General features: G+C 39.4%; 1 protein-coding gene across 3 annotated transcripts in view; it reads left to right on the forward strand.

Moving 5' to 3' along the window:
- The window catches only part of dnah9 (dynein, axonemal, heavy chain 9), a 167,059-nt gene extending 152,927 nt beyond the window's left edge, over positions 1 to 14,132 (forward strand). For 2 of the 3 annotated variants that reach the window (XM_039616386.1, XM_039616387.1), the window contains 4 exons: positions 5,647 to 5,829; positions 10,122 to 10,375; positions 10,458 to 10,593; positions 12,109 to 12,336. In XM_039616386.1, coding sequence (XP_039472320.1) covers positions 5,647 to 5,829; positions 10,122 to 10,375; positions 10,458 to 10,593; positions 12,109 to 12,336 — 801 coding nt within the window. Of the gene's footprint in view, positions 1 to 5,646; positions 5,830 to 10,121; positions 10,376 to 10,457; positions 10,594 to 12,108 lie in introns of all 3 variants that reach the window. The other variant, XM_039616385.1, reaches the window with a different exon arrangement.
- The last annotated feature ends 3,453 nt before the right edge of the window (positions 14,133 to 17,585 follow it).

Raw genomic sequence — 17,585 nt, forward strand, 5'->3', positions numbered from 1 at the left:
CTTACTATACTCATTGCTTGGTTTGAGCTTTAACTTCCTCCAAAGATTTTCTTTCATTTCTCCTGATCTTCTGCCAAAAATTGATGTTCTTATTCTGAACTGACAGATTCATTTTCACCTGGTATTACTTTTGATTTTAAAATTAGGAATCAGCCTGGATCCGTTCTGTGATGAGCTTTGTGATCAGAGCAGGGAGGAAGGAATACACATATTAATTAACTCTAGGGCCCTGTACTAAAAAGCAAGTTCAACATAACAAACATACCCAAGATATCCTTTATTTTTCTTCAATTACATCATATTACACTGACATCAGGCTAAGTGGGCACAAGAAGATGGTGTTCAGCCGGATAGGCCAACCACGAGTTTTCAAGTCTGTGAGTACATTTACGTGAAACGGGTGGTATTGTGGGTATCTGATCAATCGGAAAAATGGGCAGGTGTACTGGCAAGGGAGTGATGTAAGAAATAAAGATAAAAACTATGCTATGAAAAGATAAAGAAGTTACACACATGCTGAAAGCAACTCAGTTGTTGCAGACAAAGCAGCAGAGTGTGACTGTGTGTAAAAGGAAAAGACTACAATATTTTAATATTGAAAGCTTTAAACAGAGTTAACCATCAAGTTTTGCTCAAATCCTGCTTCAAACTACAGGGCTCTGTTGTCTGACAGAAAGTGTCCATACTGTATAAACATCATATACATATATTCAGCTAAATATTAACAGATCCTCATGAGGTGAGGATGATCGTTGGAATGATAGCCCAAAACTACATGGGAGAAGCTTGTTAATGATCTGAAGGCACTTTGGATCACAGTCACTAAGAACACCATTGGTAACACACTAAGTCTTAATGGATGGGGCAATGTACTGTAAAATCTTGGATGAGAACCTTCTTCCCTTAGCCAAAATACTGAATATGCCTTGTGCATGTGTAACTCGTTTGTGTGTTAGACCTATTGATGCGTTGTGTTCTGAATAAGAGGCAGGAGACAGCACTGGATCTCTGGGCTCTTTATTGCAAATCGCTGCAACATCTGCTATCTCCGGCCATGCTGAAAGAAGCTGTGACCGGGGTACACATGCACGCGCCTACGTCATCACGCAGCGTACAAGCACACAAACAGACACAGGCTCAAAACACATTGGCAGGAGATTAAATGAAGTATTTAATTTTAAAAAGGGTGTTTTGGTGAAATTTAAAAGCATTTAACACATATGCTACACATGGGTCTTCCAGGATGAAAGTGACCCAAAACATATTGCTCAGGCAACAAAGAAGTGACTGCAGAAAAAGCATATTAAGGTCAAGGCGTGGCCTAGCCGGTCTCCAGACCTCAGTTATGTAGAAATTCTCTGGAGGGAGCAGAAGCTTTGAGTTTCCAAGCAGCACCCAAGAAACCTAAAGAATCTAGAGTTTCTGTAAAGAGTGGGCCAAAATACCACATGAGATGTGTGCAAACCCAGTGAACAACTCCAGGAAACCTCTTGCCGTTGTGCTTGGCAACAATGTTTTCTCAATCAAGTACTAAGTTATGTTTTGCTTGGAGATCAAATACTTATTTTTCTGTTTGTTGGCTGATTCTGTGTCTCTCCATTTGAAGTATGTTAAAAATTAGAGACTGTTCATTTCTTTGTAGGTGAGCAAATTTAGAAATTCAGCAGAGAATCAAAAACTGATTTCCCCTTCCTTTGTGGTGCCTACGAAAAATATTTCATTCTAATATTTCATGTGTTTTGTGGCTGCACCATATCTCATGTTTATGATTTGACACACATTCTCCCTCAAAAACTGGCCTGACATATTTGGTACCATTACCATCTTCAGTAAAATGTGAATTAGGTTTAAGCAGTGTTTTTCTGCATAATGTATATTTGTTATGACGACAGTACTAGCAGGTCAGTTATATTCATGGGTATATGGGAATGGTAGCATTTAAACTCAGATTTTGATTTTGATGTGATTTTCCGTCTTGAAAAGCCTTGTGTACGGTAGATATCCCAGGCAGATATATGAACCAGGGCCTTAGTAAAACAAGTGTCACACGAAACTCTAAGCGAGATCCCCAAAACTTAAATGTGTGATGACAACGGGTGACATTTTCTGTGGCTCCTGCATGGCCAATTGAAAATAAATTGTGACCAACTGTTTGGGGCTTTGAAAACACCTAGGGTGAGTTTTACAAGGATGGCATTTTGTGGTGCATTTTTTGGTTCAGTACTGCTGTGAAATAAAGTTTATATGAGCTAAAACAAATATTCTGTCAGAGAGTGCAGTTTTCTGCACTCCCTCTATGGAGCAAGTGTCACTTTTGTTATATCTTAAACTGGAAGTGTTAGCTTTGTTAAAGAAAGATGCAGTGAAAGTTACCCTGATTTTTTTCTCCTTCTTTAAGAGAGAATGAATAATTTGTTTTTATATAACTGAGGGTGACTGTGGTTCAGGAGTAGAGTGTGTGTGTGTGTGTGTGTGTGTGTGTGTGTGTGTGTGTGTGTGTGTGTGTGTGTGTGTGTGTGTGTGTGTGTGTGTGTGTGTGTGTGTGTGTTAGAGAAGACTCTTAGAAAATGAGTTTATATGAATTTGTGTGTTATTGGACGAATGAAAGTTGTTCTAAAAATTCCTTTAGGTTGGAGTAGAAAAACCACTATACATGTATCTGTCTATTTAGTATTTGCAAGTATGTATGTTAGTATGTTAATCCAAATAAGATAAGATATGCCAGAAATTGGGAAACAGTAAAGACAAATGAGAAAAATATGATGAGAAAGCAAGGCAAAATAGTTCAGTACAGTCAAAGTACTCCACTAGACAAATAAATAAAATACAGTAAAAAAATAAAATGTATATATATATTTTTTTATTTTGGTTTGTTTTACTGTATTTGATTGCTACAGTCACACTAGTGAAACAGTTGTTGGAGACTGCAGCGTGACCAAAGTTGTTGCAACTGTGTGCAATGACCTTGTGATTTTGTTGCCTTTGATATGGTTGCTTTGAAGACGGGGGACAGATCCTTGACCACTCACAGTCAGCTGCTATCTTCAAAGTGATTTTGGTGACTCACAACAGCAATTAAATGACAATAAAACAGACTCAGTGTCTTTAGATGCTATCTGTTTATGATAACACAGTAGTTACTGTAATAAATAGGCAAATAGTACAAACCCATCTATTGCAAATGAGTTGCTTTTTACATACATGGAAATTCACATTAAAAAGGAATTCACATTAACTGCTTACATTTAGAATCCCAGAAGATTAGAATCAGAAATTCATTCACAGATAGTGACATAGTTGCTGCTTTAAAAATGGCATTCTTGCTAGGTCTAGCTTTTATATAGGAATATAATGAGAAGATGAGTTGGCAACTGGCTTACTCAAGTCCCCTACTGCAAAAAGGCATGTCACAGACAGGTTCAGCTCATCGGTGCAGACTGACTTAATTGCAAAGTTTTGGGAAAAAAATGCCAGTTATTTGCAGACCTTGACCAATCTGTCTGAGAATGATTGCAGTTAGTCCAAGAAGGACAATTTGAAGATTGTTTAAAGATAACTTAAAAGTGACTACCCCAAGGTTAAGCATGAAAAGGCCTTAGTTGGTTGATTCAACTACTTGTGGTCGGATGCACAATGCAAAAAGTTCAATTTATTAATCTGATATGCATAAATTTTTCCTACTCACAAGGAGACTCTCATCCTATTTTTGCTCTAATATGACTGAGCCATTAATAAGTAAAATTTTAATTAATTGCTTTAAATAAAAGTGCCCTGTAAAGTAAGTTGTTATGGAAGCTGTATATAAACTAAACTATAGTTAAATAAGCCACACAGCCCCAGAGACTTGTCAGCAACCATCTGACAACCATGGATTGCAAAGAAAAAACAGGTATTCCCCAAACAAACGATTGACTGCTGGCAGTTGTTGTGAAATTGATTAACAAAGCCCCATTCACATGTGTATTCTCCATTACTGAGTGGACTAAACTGTGCGCTGACAATGTTAAAAGTGGGAGTAGTTAATGACATTGGACAGAAAGACAAAACTGCAAAGTTCACCACAGTAACTGTATTGTGTATCTAGTATGTAGTCCTGTGAATGGGCTTATGAAAAAATATATTACAGTTACATTACAGTACATCTCTGGATTGTTAGTATCACCATAGGGGACAAAGTCGGTGTGGCAAACCAAACCAACGAAAAGTATGTTCATAATGATCAAGAATGTGTGAACACTTATGGTTTTTAGGATTCGATCCATTACAACCTATTCTTTTACCAGTTGTTTTCTTAGTGACTGTGGTCTCAACTGCCTCCAGATCATCAAAATGCTCCTCCCGTGTAGTTTTGAGCTCATCCACCACCTTTCTCATGATCATCTTCACAACATGAGGCAAGATCTTGCATAGAGCTCCAGGACAAGGATGATTAATGGACATTTGCAGGTCTACAGTCTTGTCCCTGACATATTTAGACAGCTCTTTGGTCCATGTTGGTGGAGGAATTGGTGTGCTTTTTATTCATAATGGGTTGAGATCAGATGTATCTAGAATTGACTGATTAATTGACTGTAATCTGCGTGTCACATGGGAACACAGTCAGTCATCTGTGGGAGCCAGAATTCTGGTTGGGTAAGACTTATGGTAAGACTTTCATGTAATGTGTTTCTCTGGATTTTTTTTTATATCCTGTCTCTGTCCTTTAAAGTAAAACTATGATAAAAATTAGAGACTGCTCTTTTCTTTGTAAGTGAGCAAACTTACGAATTCTGCAGGGGATCAAATAATTATTTCCACCACTTTATGATTACAATTTGATAACTGCAACAACCCCTTTCTAACAGAGAACATTAATTTGATTTCACCGCTGACCATTAGGGAAGTTTGCTCAGCATGTTTCATTCATTTTTGTTTAATTCATATGCGCATGCTTTTAACTGGAATTGATTTACTTATGTTTGCTCTCATCTGTATTTTAAAGTCAATGATTAGTTGACTTTAAAATGTCTAAAAACATGTATGTAAGGTTGATTTGTGACTTTAAATTTGCCGTGAATGTGATTGTGGTGTGTGCGTGTTTCCGTGTTTCCATTGGTCATTTAATATATTATGATTTGGAATCTTTCTGGCTTACTGAAAAGGCCCACTTTGTATTCTGGGTGTTCAGTAGCTGACAAAGTCAAATCAGATATTCAGAATCATCAGGAACAAAAAATCCATAGATACGATGACCTGATATCCTTAGTTCGGTACCTAATCCTTTGATTGATCTCTCTTGCTGGTTGTCTTGGGAAAGTTTGGACACAGACATTAGCTTTCACCCCTTGTCCACAAAAATACGATGTGAGCATTGATTTTCTGAAGGAATAATACTGTTATTGAAAACAAAAAGCTGGTGTTGCAAAAATATGTCTTCATGAATATTTATGGAACAATTTCAAACAGTTTCTCAGACTGTCAGCATTGACAGGACTGAGTTTATGTGACTCAGATAAACCCATTTCTTTTCAGATGTTTACTTAGAAGAGTATTGTCTTACCATTGGTGTTTCTTGTCCTATGTAGCTTTAACGTTGACAGCATAATGGGCTATTTTACTGGGAAACACTCCTCTCATTTTTTTCCACATTCCTTTCCACGTTATCAGGTGCATGTAGTGCTGGAAGAGATACTGGAGAAACTCCCAGAGGAGTTCAACATGGCTGAGCTTCTGGGGAAAGCAGAGGAGAGGACTCCCTATCAGGTGGTGGCGCTGCAGGAGTGTGAGCGTATGAACATTCTCACCCAGGAGATCAGATGCTCTCTTCACGAGCTAAGCCTTGGACTTAAGGTGAGCAGTGGCTTTAAAGAGTTAATGGGAGTCTGTGCACTGTTATGAGACTGGAGATGGAAGTGTTTTGCCTTGCAAAAACATTTACATTGTACATGTCCTGTGGACAAAGTCTGAGCTTTGTTATGATACAGAATTCAGTAGCTACCAAGTCAAATAAGATCCATCCATCGATTCATCCACTCATCCATCTTCTTTCACCTGTCCTGTGCTGGGTCACATGAGCAGCCTAAGCAGGGAAGCCCAGAAGTCCCTCACTGAGGTGTTCCCAGGCCAGCAGAGAGACCTATTCGGCATGGGTCTATTCCTGGGCCTCCTGCTGGTAGGAGATAGCGACTGGTCACACTATTTCAGTCACTACCCAAAGCTCATATTCATACGTGAGGATAGGGACGTTGATCGACCAGTCTAGTCTAAGGTTCTAGTTCTCATTCCCACTGCTTCAGACTTGCAAACCACTCCAGTGCAAGCTGGAGGCCACTACCTGATGTTCATCCTAATAGAGATATCTCCAAATGGAGCAACCTTTGAACAACAGTCAGGACCAATTTTCCAAGGTGCGGGGAAGCAACCATCTTGTCCTGTAATAAAAACTCCAATGGTGATACGTAGGATATCCAGGCCTCCCCACCTCCTTCCACCAAGGGCAACTCCAGAACGGAAAAGAGTCCATCCCCTCTCCAAGAGACTGGTTCCAGAGCTCAAACCATGCATTGAATTTAGCCATTTATATCTATATAACACAAATGCTACAGCAAGTGGGAGCCAGAACGACAAGTCAGGGGGGAGATATCATCACCCCCACCCGAGATTGGATACCAAGCCCCAAGTGCAATGGAAGAAGGATCGTTGAGTGTGAGAGGAACTGACCTAAAAGATAGGATCATGGCGAAGCTTGAAACCTGCACCTTCTGTAGCCGGTTACCAAGATTACAAGTACCCTCTGAAGGCCTACTATCAATCAGAATCAGAAAACTTTAATAATACCTAAGTAAATTATGTAGATTATGTGAATGCAGTATTACAGACAATACCTACTGCAACCATTACCAAGACTAATCAGCTGATCTACACCACGGCAGTAGTGATCAGTGAGTTGTTTGGCTAGGAGTTGAGCGACCATAAGAAGTATGGAGAACATTCGAGATCTCTGTCCAGAAGAGTGCAGTCCTGCAGTCCTAGGAACAGCCAAGATACTCCACAGGACCCTCAACGTCTGGTAGAAGACTGCTTGCAGGGGCGAGAGAGGTGTGTGTATGTATATATATATATATATATATATATATATATATATATATATATATATATATATATATATATATATATATATATATATATATATATATATATATATGTGTGTGTGTGTGTGTGTGTGTGTACATACACACACACACACACACACACACACACACACACACACACACACATATACACATACATACATTTACACTTACATACATACATACATACATATAGGACTGGCACTAACGGCTAAAAACCTGCAATGCAAAACAGTGAACTGTGACTTGAATCCCCACCATAAAAAGCTTCAGTTATTCTCAACACCTATGATTCACTTTACATAGGCTTCTCTACTGTTGACATCAACACGCTGCTTCATTAGTATTCCTGCATAACTAAATCTTTTCCTTTGTTGTTTGTCAGAAGCACGGTTGTAAGAGTGACTTAGAGATCTGGCTTACAGAGTAGCAGAAAGGAATGAGATGTCGGCATTCTCTGTGTCAAGCCTGACTGAGTCATGTGTTAACAACAAATGAAAAGAGAAAGAAAGGGGGAAAAATATGTCAATGCATTTGTCAGGAGTTATGAGGCTTCGATCTCCCCGCCCTACAAGCCTCAATAAATCGGCTCAGTGATTTAAAAGCCATGTAGACTGTTGTACCAGCAAATGGAATCATATTTTGCCTCTATAGTTCAATAGATAGAAACTATCTGAATGTTATCCTGGTTGAGGTGTTGGAGCTTCATAGTGCTATGAGGTTGAGTAGGAAATGGCTGAACTGATGGATTATTTTGAGGAGTGGTTAATGATAAAGTCACTTATCTAGATAAACCCACAGAACCTTATCACCCTCATAAAGAATTCTTATGTCACAAATGAGTATCTATACATCAGCGATACATCAGCTACACTATCAGCAGGTGAAGGACACTACTGTTTTCACTTGCATGCTGTCTCATTACTCATCAGTGCGATCTTCTCTTGGCTATCTTACAGCATGTTTCCTTATCTGGCATGGCTTACTTATTCCCATGTTTATGTATGTCTCACTGATTTCTGAGGGCTTGTTACCATTCAGCACCTTAAGTAGCTTTAAGATGTCACCTCCAGTGTTTAGCTAGACAAACGGGAAGAGATGTGTCACTCTTTTCCCTTCCTGTAAATAGCATTCAAACACCAGCAAGAAGTTTTTTGCACAACAGACACAGCATTTGTCAGCACTGAGAGCACTCACCCTAATTAAAATGGGTATTTCCAGATGATCAAGAAGAGCATGAAAGCCAAATTATACAACAGATTTTTCATATCCACAAGCAGCCTGTTCAATAACGTACAGCAAACAATGGCAATAGAACTAATATTAGCATTTATGGTGACATCGCCAGCCTAGCAAGGCTCTGGTGATTATACTGCAACAAACCCGCACTATATCAACATAATGTTATCTGATAGATTTTCTTTTCAAAAATGAAGTTAGAAATGAAGTTAGAAATTGGATAAATTAGATTTATCCAATTTCTATGGCAAAGGAACAGAACACATGACCTGCCAATACCTCTGTAGATGTTACAGTTTCATGACCTGCCTATCAAACACTGGTCGGGTCACACCAGCAATTCAGATTGCAATATCTACCTTTTTAATGGAATCCTCGCATTCTAACAGACACTTGCAATGACAAAGTAAATCCATACTTTTCTATTGCATCATATTCATGTTCGTTTTAAAGCAAAATGTCTTGAAATGACTGTACTTTAAAGGAATACCAAGGGAGTATCCAAAACAGAAGAAAATGTTGTAGCTTATGAACAAATGATATTTTCCTTTTCTTTTGGCTTCCACACATATAAGTCTCAGAATTCTGCATGTGGGATAACCTATTGTTATTGTAATGCCAACATAGAAGTGTTCTTTAATTTATTATAGTGGTAGATTTATGAAGTCAGGCCTAGACCCCAATTTGCACCCACCATGTAACTGTCAGTAGGGAAAAAATCATATTTTCCAACTGGTTGTGAGTGTTTATTGTGGCTGTGTACTGGCAGCTGCTGTGAAATAACTCACTGAAACCCCAGTCACACTGGGGCCATCACAATCAACTGAACCTCTACTTGCTGAGGAAAAATAGGTATTTGGCAACTAGTTGAAGAGTGGTTACAGAGTACATCTATTGACAACCAGATTCAAAACATTCTTCTCCTCCATTAAGGCACAACTTCGCATCACACTTTCTTAATTTTCACTATGGCTCAGTGGTTAGTTAGCATACTTTGTGTTAGCTAGCAAGTGTTTGCAGGCAAGGCAGCATCTTCCAAGCAATCTACAGGCAACCACAGCAGTCTCCTAGCTACCAAAGCAATCACAGGGAGGTTTTTTGTATACCACTGTCTTTGAGGCCAACTTCACCCAGCAATAGCCTCTAGTAACCACACACCAGCTGGTCAGGAAATACACCACTGTCAACCATTCTCTAGGTCTGTGTGACGGAGGCCTTAGCTATCCAGCTATCCGCAGTTCTTTTTGTCTAGTAACACCACTTTGTACCTCTTTCCTGACTGTTCTCAGCCATGCACAACAGGAAGAAGTAGTTTTGCTAACAGAGGGCATTTTTCTTTGAATCCAACCTTTTAATCATGCTCATAGAAAGATATTTACTGAAAACGCTGCAAAAGCAATGATGCCTCAAGCTCTTGGCAAGAAATTGTTGGAGAATTAATAGGATAAACACGATGTAAAAGCTGGCTAGTATTTCATTTAGCCTTGCTCCTTCCCTCTCCGCTGGTGGTAAGGTGCAATCCAGAGGACACTGCCTAAAGCCCAAATCAAGCAGATTATCCAGCAGATCATCATGCAGGTTGTTTGTTGGAAGATGCCTATGTTGTAGCAGTGGGATTGTAGCTAAAACACCAGGTGCTCCACTGTCAGTGTTTTGCAGAAATTAATGAAAGGAGAATTAAGAAACAAGATTTTTTATTATTCCTTTAACATGTAGCAGTATATTTTTTTTTTTATCTCATTTGTTCTCTCTCCTTTAACCCTCGCTCACCAGGGAGAGCTGACCATGACCAGTGACATGGAAAACCTTCAGAATGCTATCTTTCTGGACATGGTGCCAGAGAGTTGGACCAAACGGGCATATCCCTCCATGTCTGGCCTGGCCCTGTGGTTCACTGACCTGCTGGCCAGGATCAGGGAGCTGGAAGCTTGGTCAGCTGATTTCATCTTACCTTCTGCAGTGTGGCTGGCTGGCTTCTTTAACCCTCAGTCCTTTCTCACAGCCATCATGCAGGCTATGGCGAGAAGGTAGGGTTACTCAGCATTAAGATATAAGAAAATGATGAAAACCACATGGCTCATTAACAGGAAATTTGTGGTTGTGTGGCAGAAACGAGTGGCCCCTGGACAGTATGTGTCTGCAGTGTGATGTCACAAAGAAGAATCGCGAGGACTTCAGCTCTCCACCTCGTGAAGGGGCCTACATACACGGGTTGTACATGGAGGGTGCACGCTGGGACACACAGGTACATGAGTTTTTATTGATTTCCTTGTTTAGCTGACTACCACAAAGTTACTACAGAAAGTTGATACAGCAAACACAACACGCTTTCACTTGCAAGCACCTCAGACTATATATCTAAATGAGGTGAGCTGACCCTCACCTCGTTTAAGCCCACAAAAAAAGCACCTTCACATTTCCTTAGTGGCTTCATTTTCTGCTTTGCAACCTGCTTGTTTTCAGCTGTTGGGGCATAGCACATTACTCAGCTTCCCAGAGCTCTTTATATCTCTATACATTCAAGCTCTGCATATGTGCCCAGCTTTCAAGGTGCATCCCACTAGACTTCTTAATTAGGGAATGTGCAGAGTGTGCACTTGAGCACTTAGATCACCCTTTGGAGGAGTGGTTCCTTTTTTCTTCATTAAAGTTGGAGGCGCAGGCAAATAGACAGGCAGCCCTACAGGCTGGGTGGCTTCCACTCACACAACTCTTCTCCTCCTACTCATTCTCCTCTCAGCCCCAAGGCCAGTTCTGTGCCACTGGCAGGGAGTGTGAATAGGAAAGTATGTAGCGCTCCGTTTGGACACTGCTCTGTGCAGCCATTAAAGTCAGAGATTTATAATAAACCTAATCAATATTAATGAACCTTACATTTTATTCACAGAAGGTTCAGACATCATGTATTGCATGTGGAATCACAGAATATGCAGATATGTCCTTTGAAAGGATTTGTGTTTGCGATGGACACTACTTATTAATGTCCCACTTTGTGATATACTTTATTCTTTCAATATGTTGTGTGAGCAAACGATCAAAATGGATATTTACTAGTGTAGTAACAGTGTAGACACAGCATCATTAGGACAATTTATAATGAATTGCTCACTTTAAGATCCTCATCATTGTTATTTACCCGAAACAGATATAAGGTTATTGGTACTTAGCAACTCTTTAAAGTGTTGCAGGAATTGCAGATGCAGTCCGAGCTTTGTCCTCTTTGCTTTCCAAAGTCATCAGGATTTACATTCATTCCTGAAAGTCACTGTGCATGCATGGAGAAACTTCTGTTTGTCAGGAGCTAATTGTAGGAGGATTAATTAGCGAGACAGACTACTCTGTTTCAGAGTGTTTAGAGAGTGTGTATTCTAAGACAGGGTAGCTCGACTTCAGCTCAGACTCTCCTGACTTTCACCACTTTTCAAGGGTGCCACAAAACTGTGTTTAACAAACTCTAACTTTGCTTGTGCCAACAAAGATTAGTCAAACAGCTTCTTTTCTTTTCTTTTCTTTTCTTTTCTTTTCTTTTCTTTTCTTTTCTTTTCTTTTTTTGCTCTGGCAGAAAATGATTATTAAATGGAGGCTCAAAGGCAAGCACAGTGTCTGAGCGAAGCTTCCACAGCACCACAAACTAATTTATAACTTCTTCAGTTCTGTGAAATGTTCCTGTCTGTGGTTGATTGGCTTGTCATTCCTACCTCACACCCTCCCTCTCCTTGCCATCTCCCCGACTTTCCTTCTTTATTTCTTTTTCTTTCAGACTGGCTTGATTGTGGATGCCCGTCTCAAAGAGCTCACCCCAACCATGCCGGTCATGTTCATCAAGGCTATCCCAGTGGACAAACAGGACAACAGAAACCTCTACCAGTGCCCTGTTTATAAGACTCGTCAGAGGGGACCCACATATGTATGGACCTTTAACCTGAAGACCAAAGAAAACCCCTCCAAGTGGACCTTAGCTGGCGTGGCTCTTCTTCTACAGATCTAGTATGGGTTAATGAACATACTAATGATCCTGAAAGAGTGAAAGGTTCAAATGTCATTGGACATATATGAGATGTTGTAGTGTTTGGGAGAAACAAATAAAAAGGTAGATTGATTGGTAATAAACCACATATTTATTTACTTCAAAGCACTCAGGGAATTCTTGCTATAGCCTCTGTTGGTTTCACTCTAGATAGTTTCAGAAAGCTAAGTTAGACCATTCTTCCTTTCCCCCTAAATATAAACATTTCAAAAGTTTTGCAAAAATAGAAACTGACTCAAAATTAGACACCTTACACCGGATAAATAACTCTAAGACCAAATGTTTTTAGCATTGCTTTAATAGGAACCCCATAGGTAATTTGCCGTCATTGATTGTGCCATTATTGTAATAGTGGGACTTGTGGCCACAGTGGTTGCTGTTCTGATCATGGGACAACCCTGATTATAAGACTTAATTTCCAATCTTGTGCTTCTGAGCATAGGACTCTTTGATGATCTCTCAGCTCTCTGAACAGTCAAAACTTATTGTTCCCACATGTAAAGGAGGCCCTTTAGTATGAGTGGTAAGCAATGTCCCCTCCAGTCGTTGGAGGTCGTGACTCAAAAAAAAGAACACATTACTCGTTACTGTAATGCAGTATGCTACCTAACTACCAGAGATGTGTTGAACTGCTTGTTACATTACTTTCTTGTAAGGCCATAAATTGACCTAAAACTCATTGTCACATAATTACCAGTTGACAGTATAAACCATAGGTTTTAAATCCATGCACCAACACATATCCCTTAACTCTAGTGTTTACGTGTGAACACAAAGCCCACAACAAAAAGCAAAGATTAAAACCAGCCCAAAGAGACCTCAAAGTACTCGCCGCAGCAGCTCTCCTGTAGAAACATGTAGAAATGGAGGCTGCAGTGCTGCAAACACTCAAAGCAAGTCCTACTCACCCAATCACGTAGACAGTGTACAGCACTTTTACATTTATACACACACACTCCAATGGATGCACTGAGGGCAGTTATTTGCCCAAAGATATTTCAACAGAAACATGGAGAAGCCAGGGACTGATTCATCAGCCTTTCAATCTTTAGACGCTCCATGCTCACACACAACTGTCTGAAGTGAAGCCAAGGTGAAAAGGCTAAAAACTGCGTTTTTTCCCACTTGAGGCTGGCTCCATACATTCCCATGTTCCAAGTCCAGTTTTACAGGACTAAAAATCAGGCTTACAGTCCTGTGCAATAGTGTTCTCGTCTAAGAACAGTTTCTCCCTGCATAACAACTATGCACTGGGCACTTTTAAAATTAGGGGTATGCCTACATTTTTTTGTAACTGTTTTTCCAAGACAGTCACCAACAGGAAGTTTTTGCCACTTCCTGTTGGTGATTTTATGTAGGACTAAACCCCAAAGTGTCGCAAAGAGCAATGTTGGATCTTTTGCATGATGCACCTTTAAATGTAACTTTGTGAAGCTTCAAGCATTTTAATTACTGGTCATCTGTGTGTGGAGAAATTCTGCAAATATGTATCTGTGAGTCACTGTATGAGGAGGTGTTGTAAAAGATGTGGCTGGTTGGAAAATATCACAGAATAAATTTAACTATTGGGTGATTTAACACTTTCTCACTGAATTCACATCAGTAGAGCTACCTACACTATGTACAAATAATCTCATCATATCTTAACTAACCACATACAAAATATATGTTTGAAATATATTTATATGTGTAAATATTTTATTCATTTGTACTTTCTTCCAGAAAAGTTGCAGAATAAAGATGCTTTATCTTGCCTCTCCAGATTGCACATGTGGTTTTATTTTCATATACTCCACGATATATCCCATTTGAGTGTCAATATGCAGTCATTTCGCCTATCTCACATTTCCAGTTCCCCAGTCCTGCCTCTTCTCTTCCAGCTCTTTAGACCAACTCTCTCCCCCTCTCTCCTCCTCCTTCCTTCACCCCTTTCTTCCTCTTTCCTCCCCATTTGAGATAAAAAAAACCATCTCCAAAGCAGAAAGTGTGCAATCTCCCAGATACACACCCATGTACACGCACACACACACACACGCACTATGATATAACCTAACTTTAAAACTCTGTCTTCCTTTCTTTTTTCTTGTTCTGCTGCTGTCTAAGCCCAGGTTCCCCAGCGTCATCTTTATCTGGTTATTTGAGAGCCTTAACAATGCTCTGAGAGACAGAGGCACGAGGAGGACGTGAGGGGAAGTAGGAAGAGAAAAGTAGCGATGCACGGCGAGGAATTTTATGTAGGTCTCCTTCAGGTGTCATTATGAAAGTAGATCCTGCTTTGGTACACAGGTCATATCGCCATAGCATGCTATAGCATAGCTTATGGCGTGCTGTTCAGCAGCCGTGCTGTAGTTATTCTCTGATGTAGTATGACATTATTTGTTTGACCCTTAGTGGAGCTCAGTCATCCTTTGTAGCTAATGCTGCAGTATATTTGTCAAACTTTGCATTCTTACACAGAGGATTTTGCCATCAAATAGTTGTAGATTTAACAGTGGGGTGAAAACTCACAAGTAAAGAAAAGAAGACTTTTTGATTTCTAACTAAAGGCCATGTTGTATGAGGGTGCAATAATTTCTACATTTATAACCGTGATAAAAAGCAAAAGTAAAAATGAAGTTACTTAAAATGAGTTTTATTGACATTGACATTGTGTAAGACAGAAGTGCAAATTGCATAAATAAATATTGTGTACACTATAAATCTAAGAAACACATCTCCATGAAGGTAAATTACGAATTATGTTTGGGATCTGATGCCTGACAAGTGTGTTCATTTGTAACATAATGAAGAGTTATTATACAGTTTAACTATGCAATTCAATTCAATTTAATTGTATGTATAAAGTGCCAAATCACACTTATACACGCACGCAAACATAAATAGATATATGTGTGTGTATGTGTGTGTCAATTTTTCCGCATTTACTCCCTGGGGGAAAAAAGAACTGGTCATAAGAAGCTCAAAAACTTTCTATTGACAATAATTCGTTAATTGTTGATTCATAAAATAAGCAGGTTAAAAGTCTAGAAATGATTAAAGTGAAGTAGGCCAATCTTGGGCAATAAATAAAAACTGAAGAAGACTTCAGGTCAACCATGAAGAGCAGTTTTCAGTACTGAGAGTTTACCATCGAGACTAAACATTTTGTATAAGTGGTTACTAGAATGGTAGAAAGATACAAATTTGTAGAAGCCTTTGATCCAAACCATTCAGCATCCTCCACAAACACAGAGGTGCCGGTGTAATGTGATGTCCAGTGTCAATGTATAACTGGATGAATTATGGAGTCCATGGAGGAATACTTTACCACATCCTAACTCTGGAACATACTGAGAAAGTAACTGAAGAGATATGCAAAGAAAAGGGTGGAAGTTTCTGTAACAGCCAAGTCAGTATTAGGATCTCAATGCAACTGAGCTGCTAAATACTGTAATCTAGGCTGTAAAGCAAAACACAGCAAGACCTGTGAACAGACATCTAATGACAACCTGGCAAAGGATCACATTGAGGAAATGTATCCAGTGATTACAAAGGACTTTGTAATCATTAAGCCTAACATTTGAACTTTAACCATTTAGGAGAACAAAATTTCTTCAATGCTACATTATATTTCCTTGATATTGTTTCACATATGTGTGCTTTTCTTTGTTTTCTTTTCTTTTCTTACTACCTTAGTTGAAGGAAATAATATCCTTAGTAAATTCCAATCTTGTTACAGACAAAACCACATCACTGAAACAGCTGCATTAAAAAATAATTCTTAAGTGCTGACATAAGATGAAGATTACATTTGAGTCCACCTAGATTTATCGGCAGGCTACATTTATCAACAGATTACAAAACTGGTGGGCATCACTGGTACTGCTCTCAAATGGTTTTCATCCAACAGTTCAGAATTCATATTAACCAATGTGTGTCCTCATCTGCAACCCTCATGTGGCGCGGGTGTGGTCTCTGGCCGGCTGCAGAGGAGGGGTGATGCATCAAGCCCCCATGGCGGCGCAGGGGTGGGGTGAACAGGTGTGCTGGGATGTGAATGTGATTGTGACTCTTTATATGTTCACAGCGACAGTCGGAGGGGAAGAGAGCGGACGTGACAGCGGAGCGGGAGTGTCTGTGTCCCATTGTAAAACCACAGTAAAACCGAATGTCAAAATAAAGAAGTGCTGTCACCACGTCTGTGTCTTGTACGTGTGGAAAGGGTCCAACTTCACACCTCACATGTGGAGTTCTCAGGGCACAGTTCTTGGACCTATTCTGTTTTGTTTTTTAATATATATGTATACCTCTGGGTAATCTAATTAATAGTTTTAATCTCCTGTCACTGGTATGCAGATGATACACGGCTGTACTTTTCTGTTAAGCCCAAAAACATCAACAGCCTCTCTAAAATTACTAATAGGGTGTATTCAAATGTCCTCCATCAACTGGCCCTGACTGAGCTTCCGAGAAGGTCTGTCATCGCCCCCTCACCAGCTGAGGTGACAAAAGTACACACATTTTGTACTTAAGTAGAAGTATAGATATTTGTGTTAAAAAATACCCTGGTAAAAGTTGAAGCGGATTGTAGGAAAAGCTGATTCAACTTCTTTGTTCAAGTGAAAGTGAAAAAGAAGAGACCAAACTGCACTCAAAGTAAGAAAGTTAAAAGTAGATCTTTGGAGGATATTTCTAGCAGCTATTTTTGTGCAAAGATGACTAAAAGCTGTGCAATATTAATGGAATAATAAGCAATACTGATACATAGGATTACATTGGACATTACAATACATTTTTTACATAATTTCCTCTGGGATTAGAGTATTCTAATTCTAATTCTACTGATTTTTAGTATGATTTGGTAGGTGGGGAACTACCTGGCTCACTGTGGGGAAAATGGAAAAAAAGAATCACAACTCAAAATAATTTCTGTTCAGAGCTCCAGTAGATTGTTTTGTGTACAGACTATGATTAGCTGGCACGTGCTGCTGCTGCTCTGAGGTTTACTGCTCTTTGTGGACTTACACGACTCAATTCAACAGAATTTAAGCAAACACAAACTATCTTTGGTGATTTACTTTGTCTTTGCGCTGTCTGTATACTAAAAGTTATAAAGTTAATAGAAAGGTGGAATTCAACGAATGAATCGAAACATTATCAGCTTAAATTCATATTAATTTCTGCTACCTTTTATGTAACCTATCACTGATCATGAACACCACAGCCTCTGT

The sequence above is a fragment of the Oreochromis aureus genome, linkage group 8 (assembly GCF_013358895.1).
Source record: "Oreochromis aureus strain Israel breed Guangdong linkage group 8, ZZ_aureus, whole genome shotgun sequence".
Lineage (NCBI taxonomy): Eukaryota > Metazoa > Chordata > Actinopteri > Cichliformes > Cichlidae > Oreochromis > Oreochromis aureus.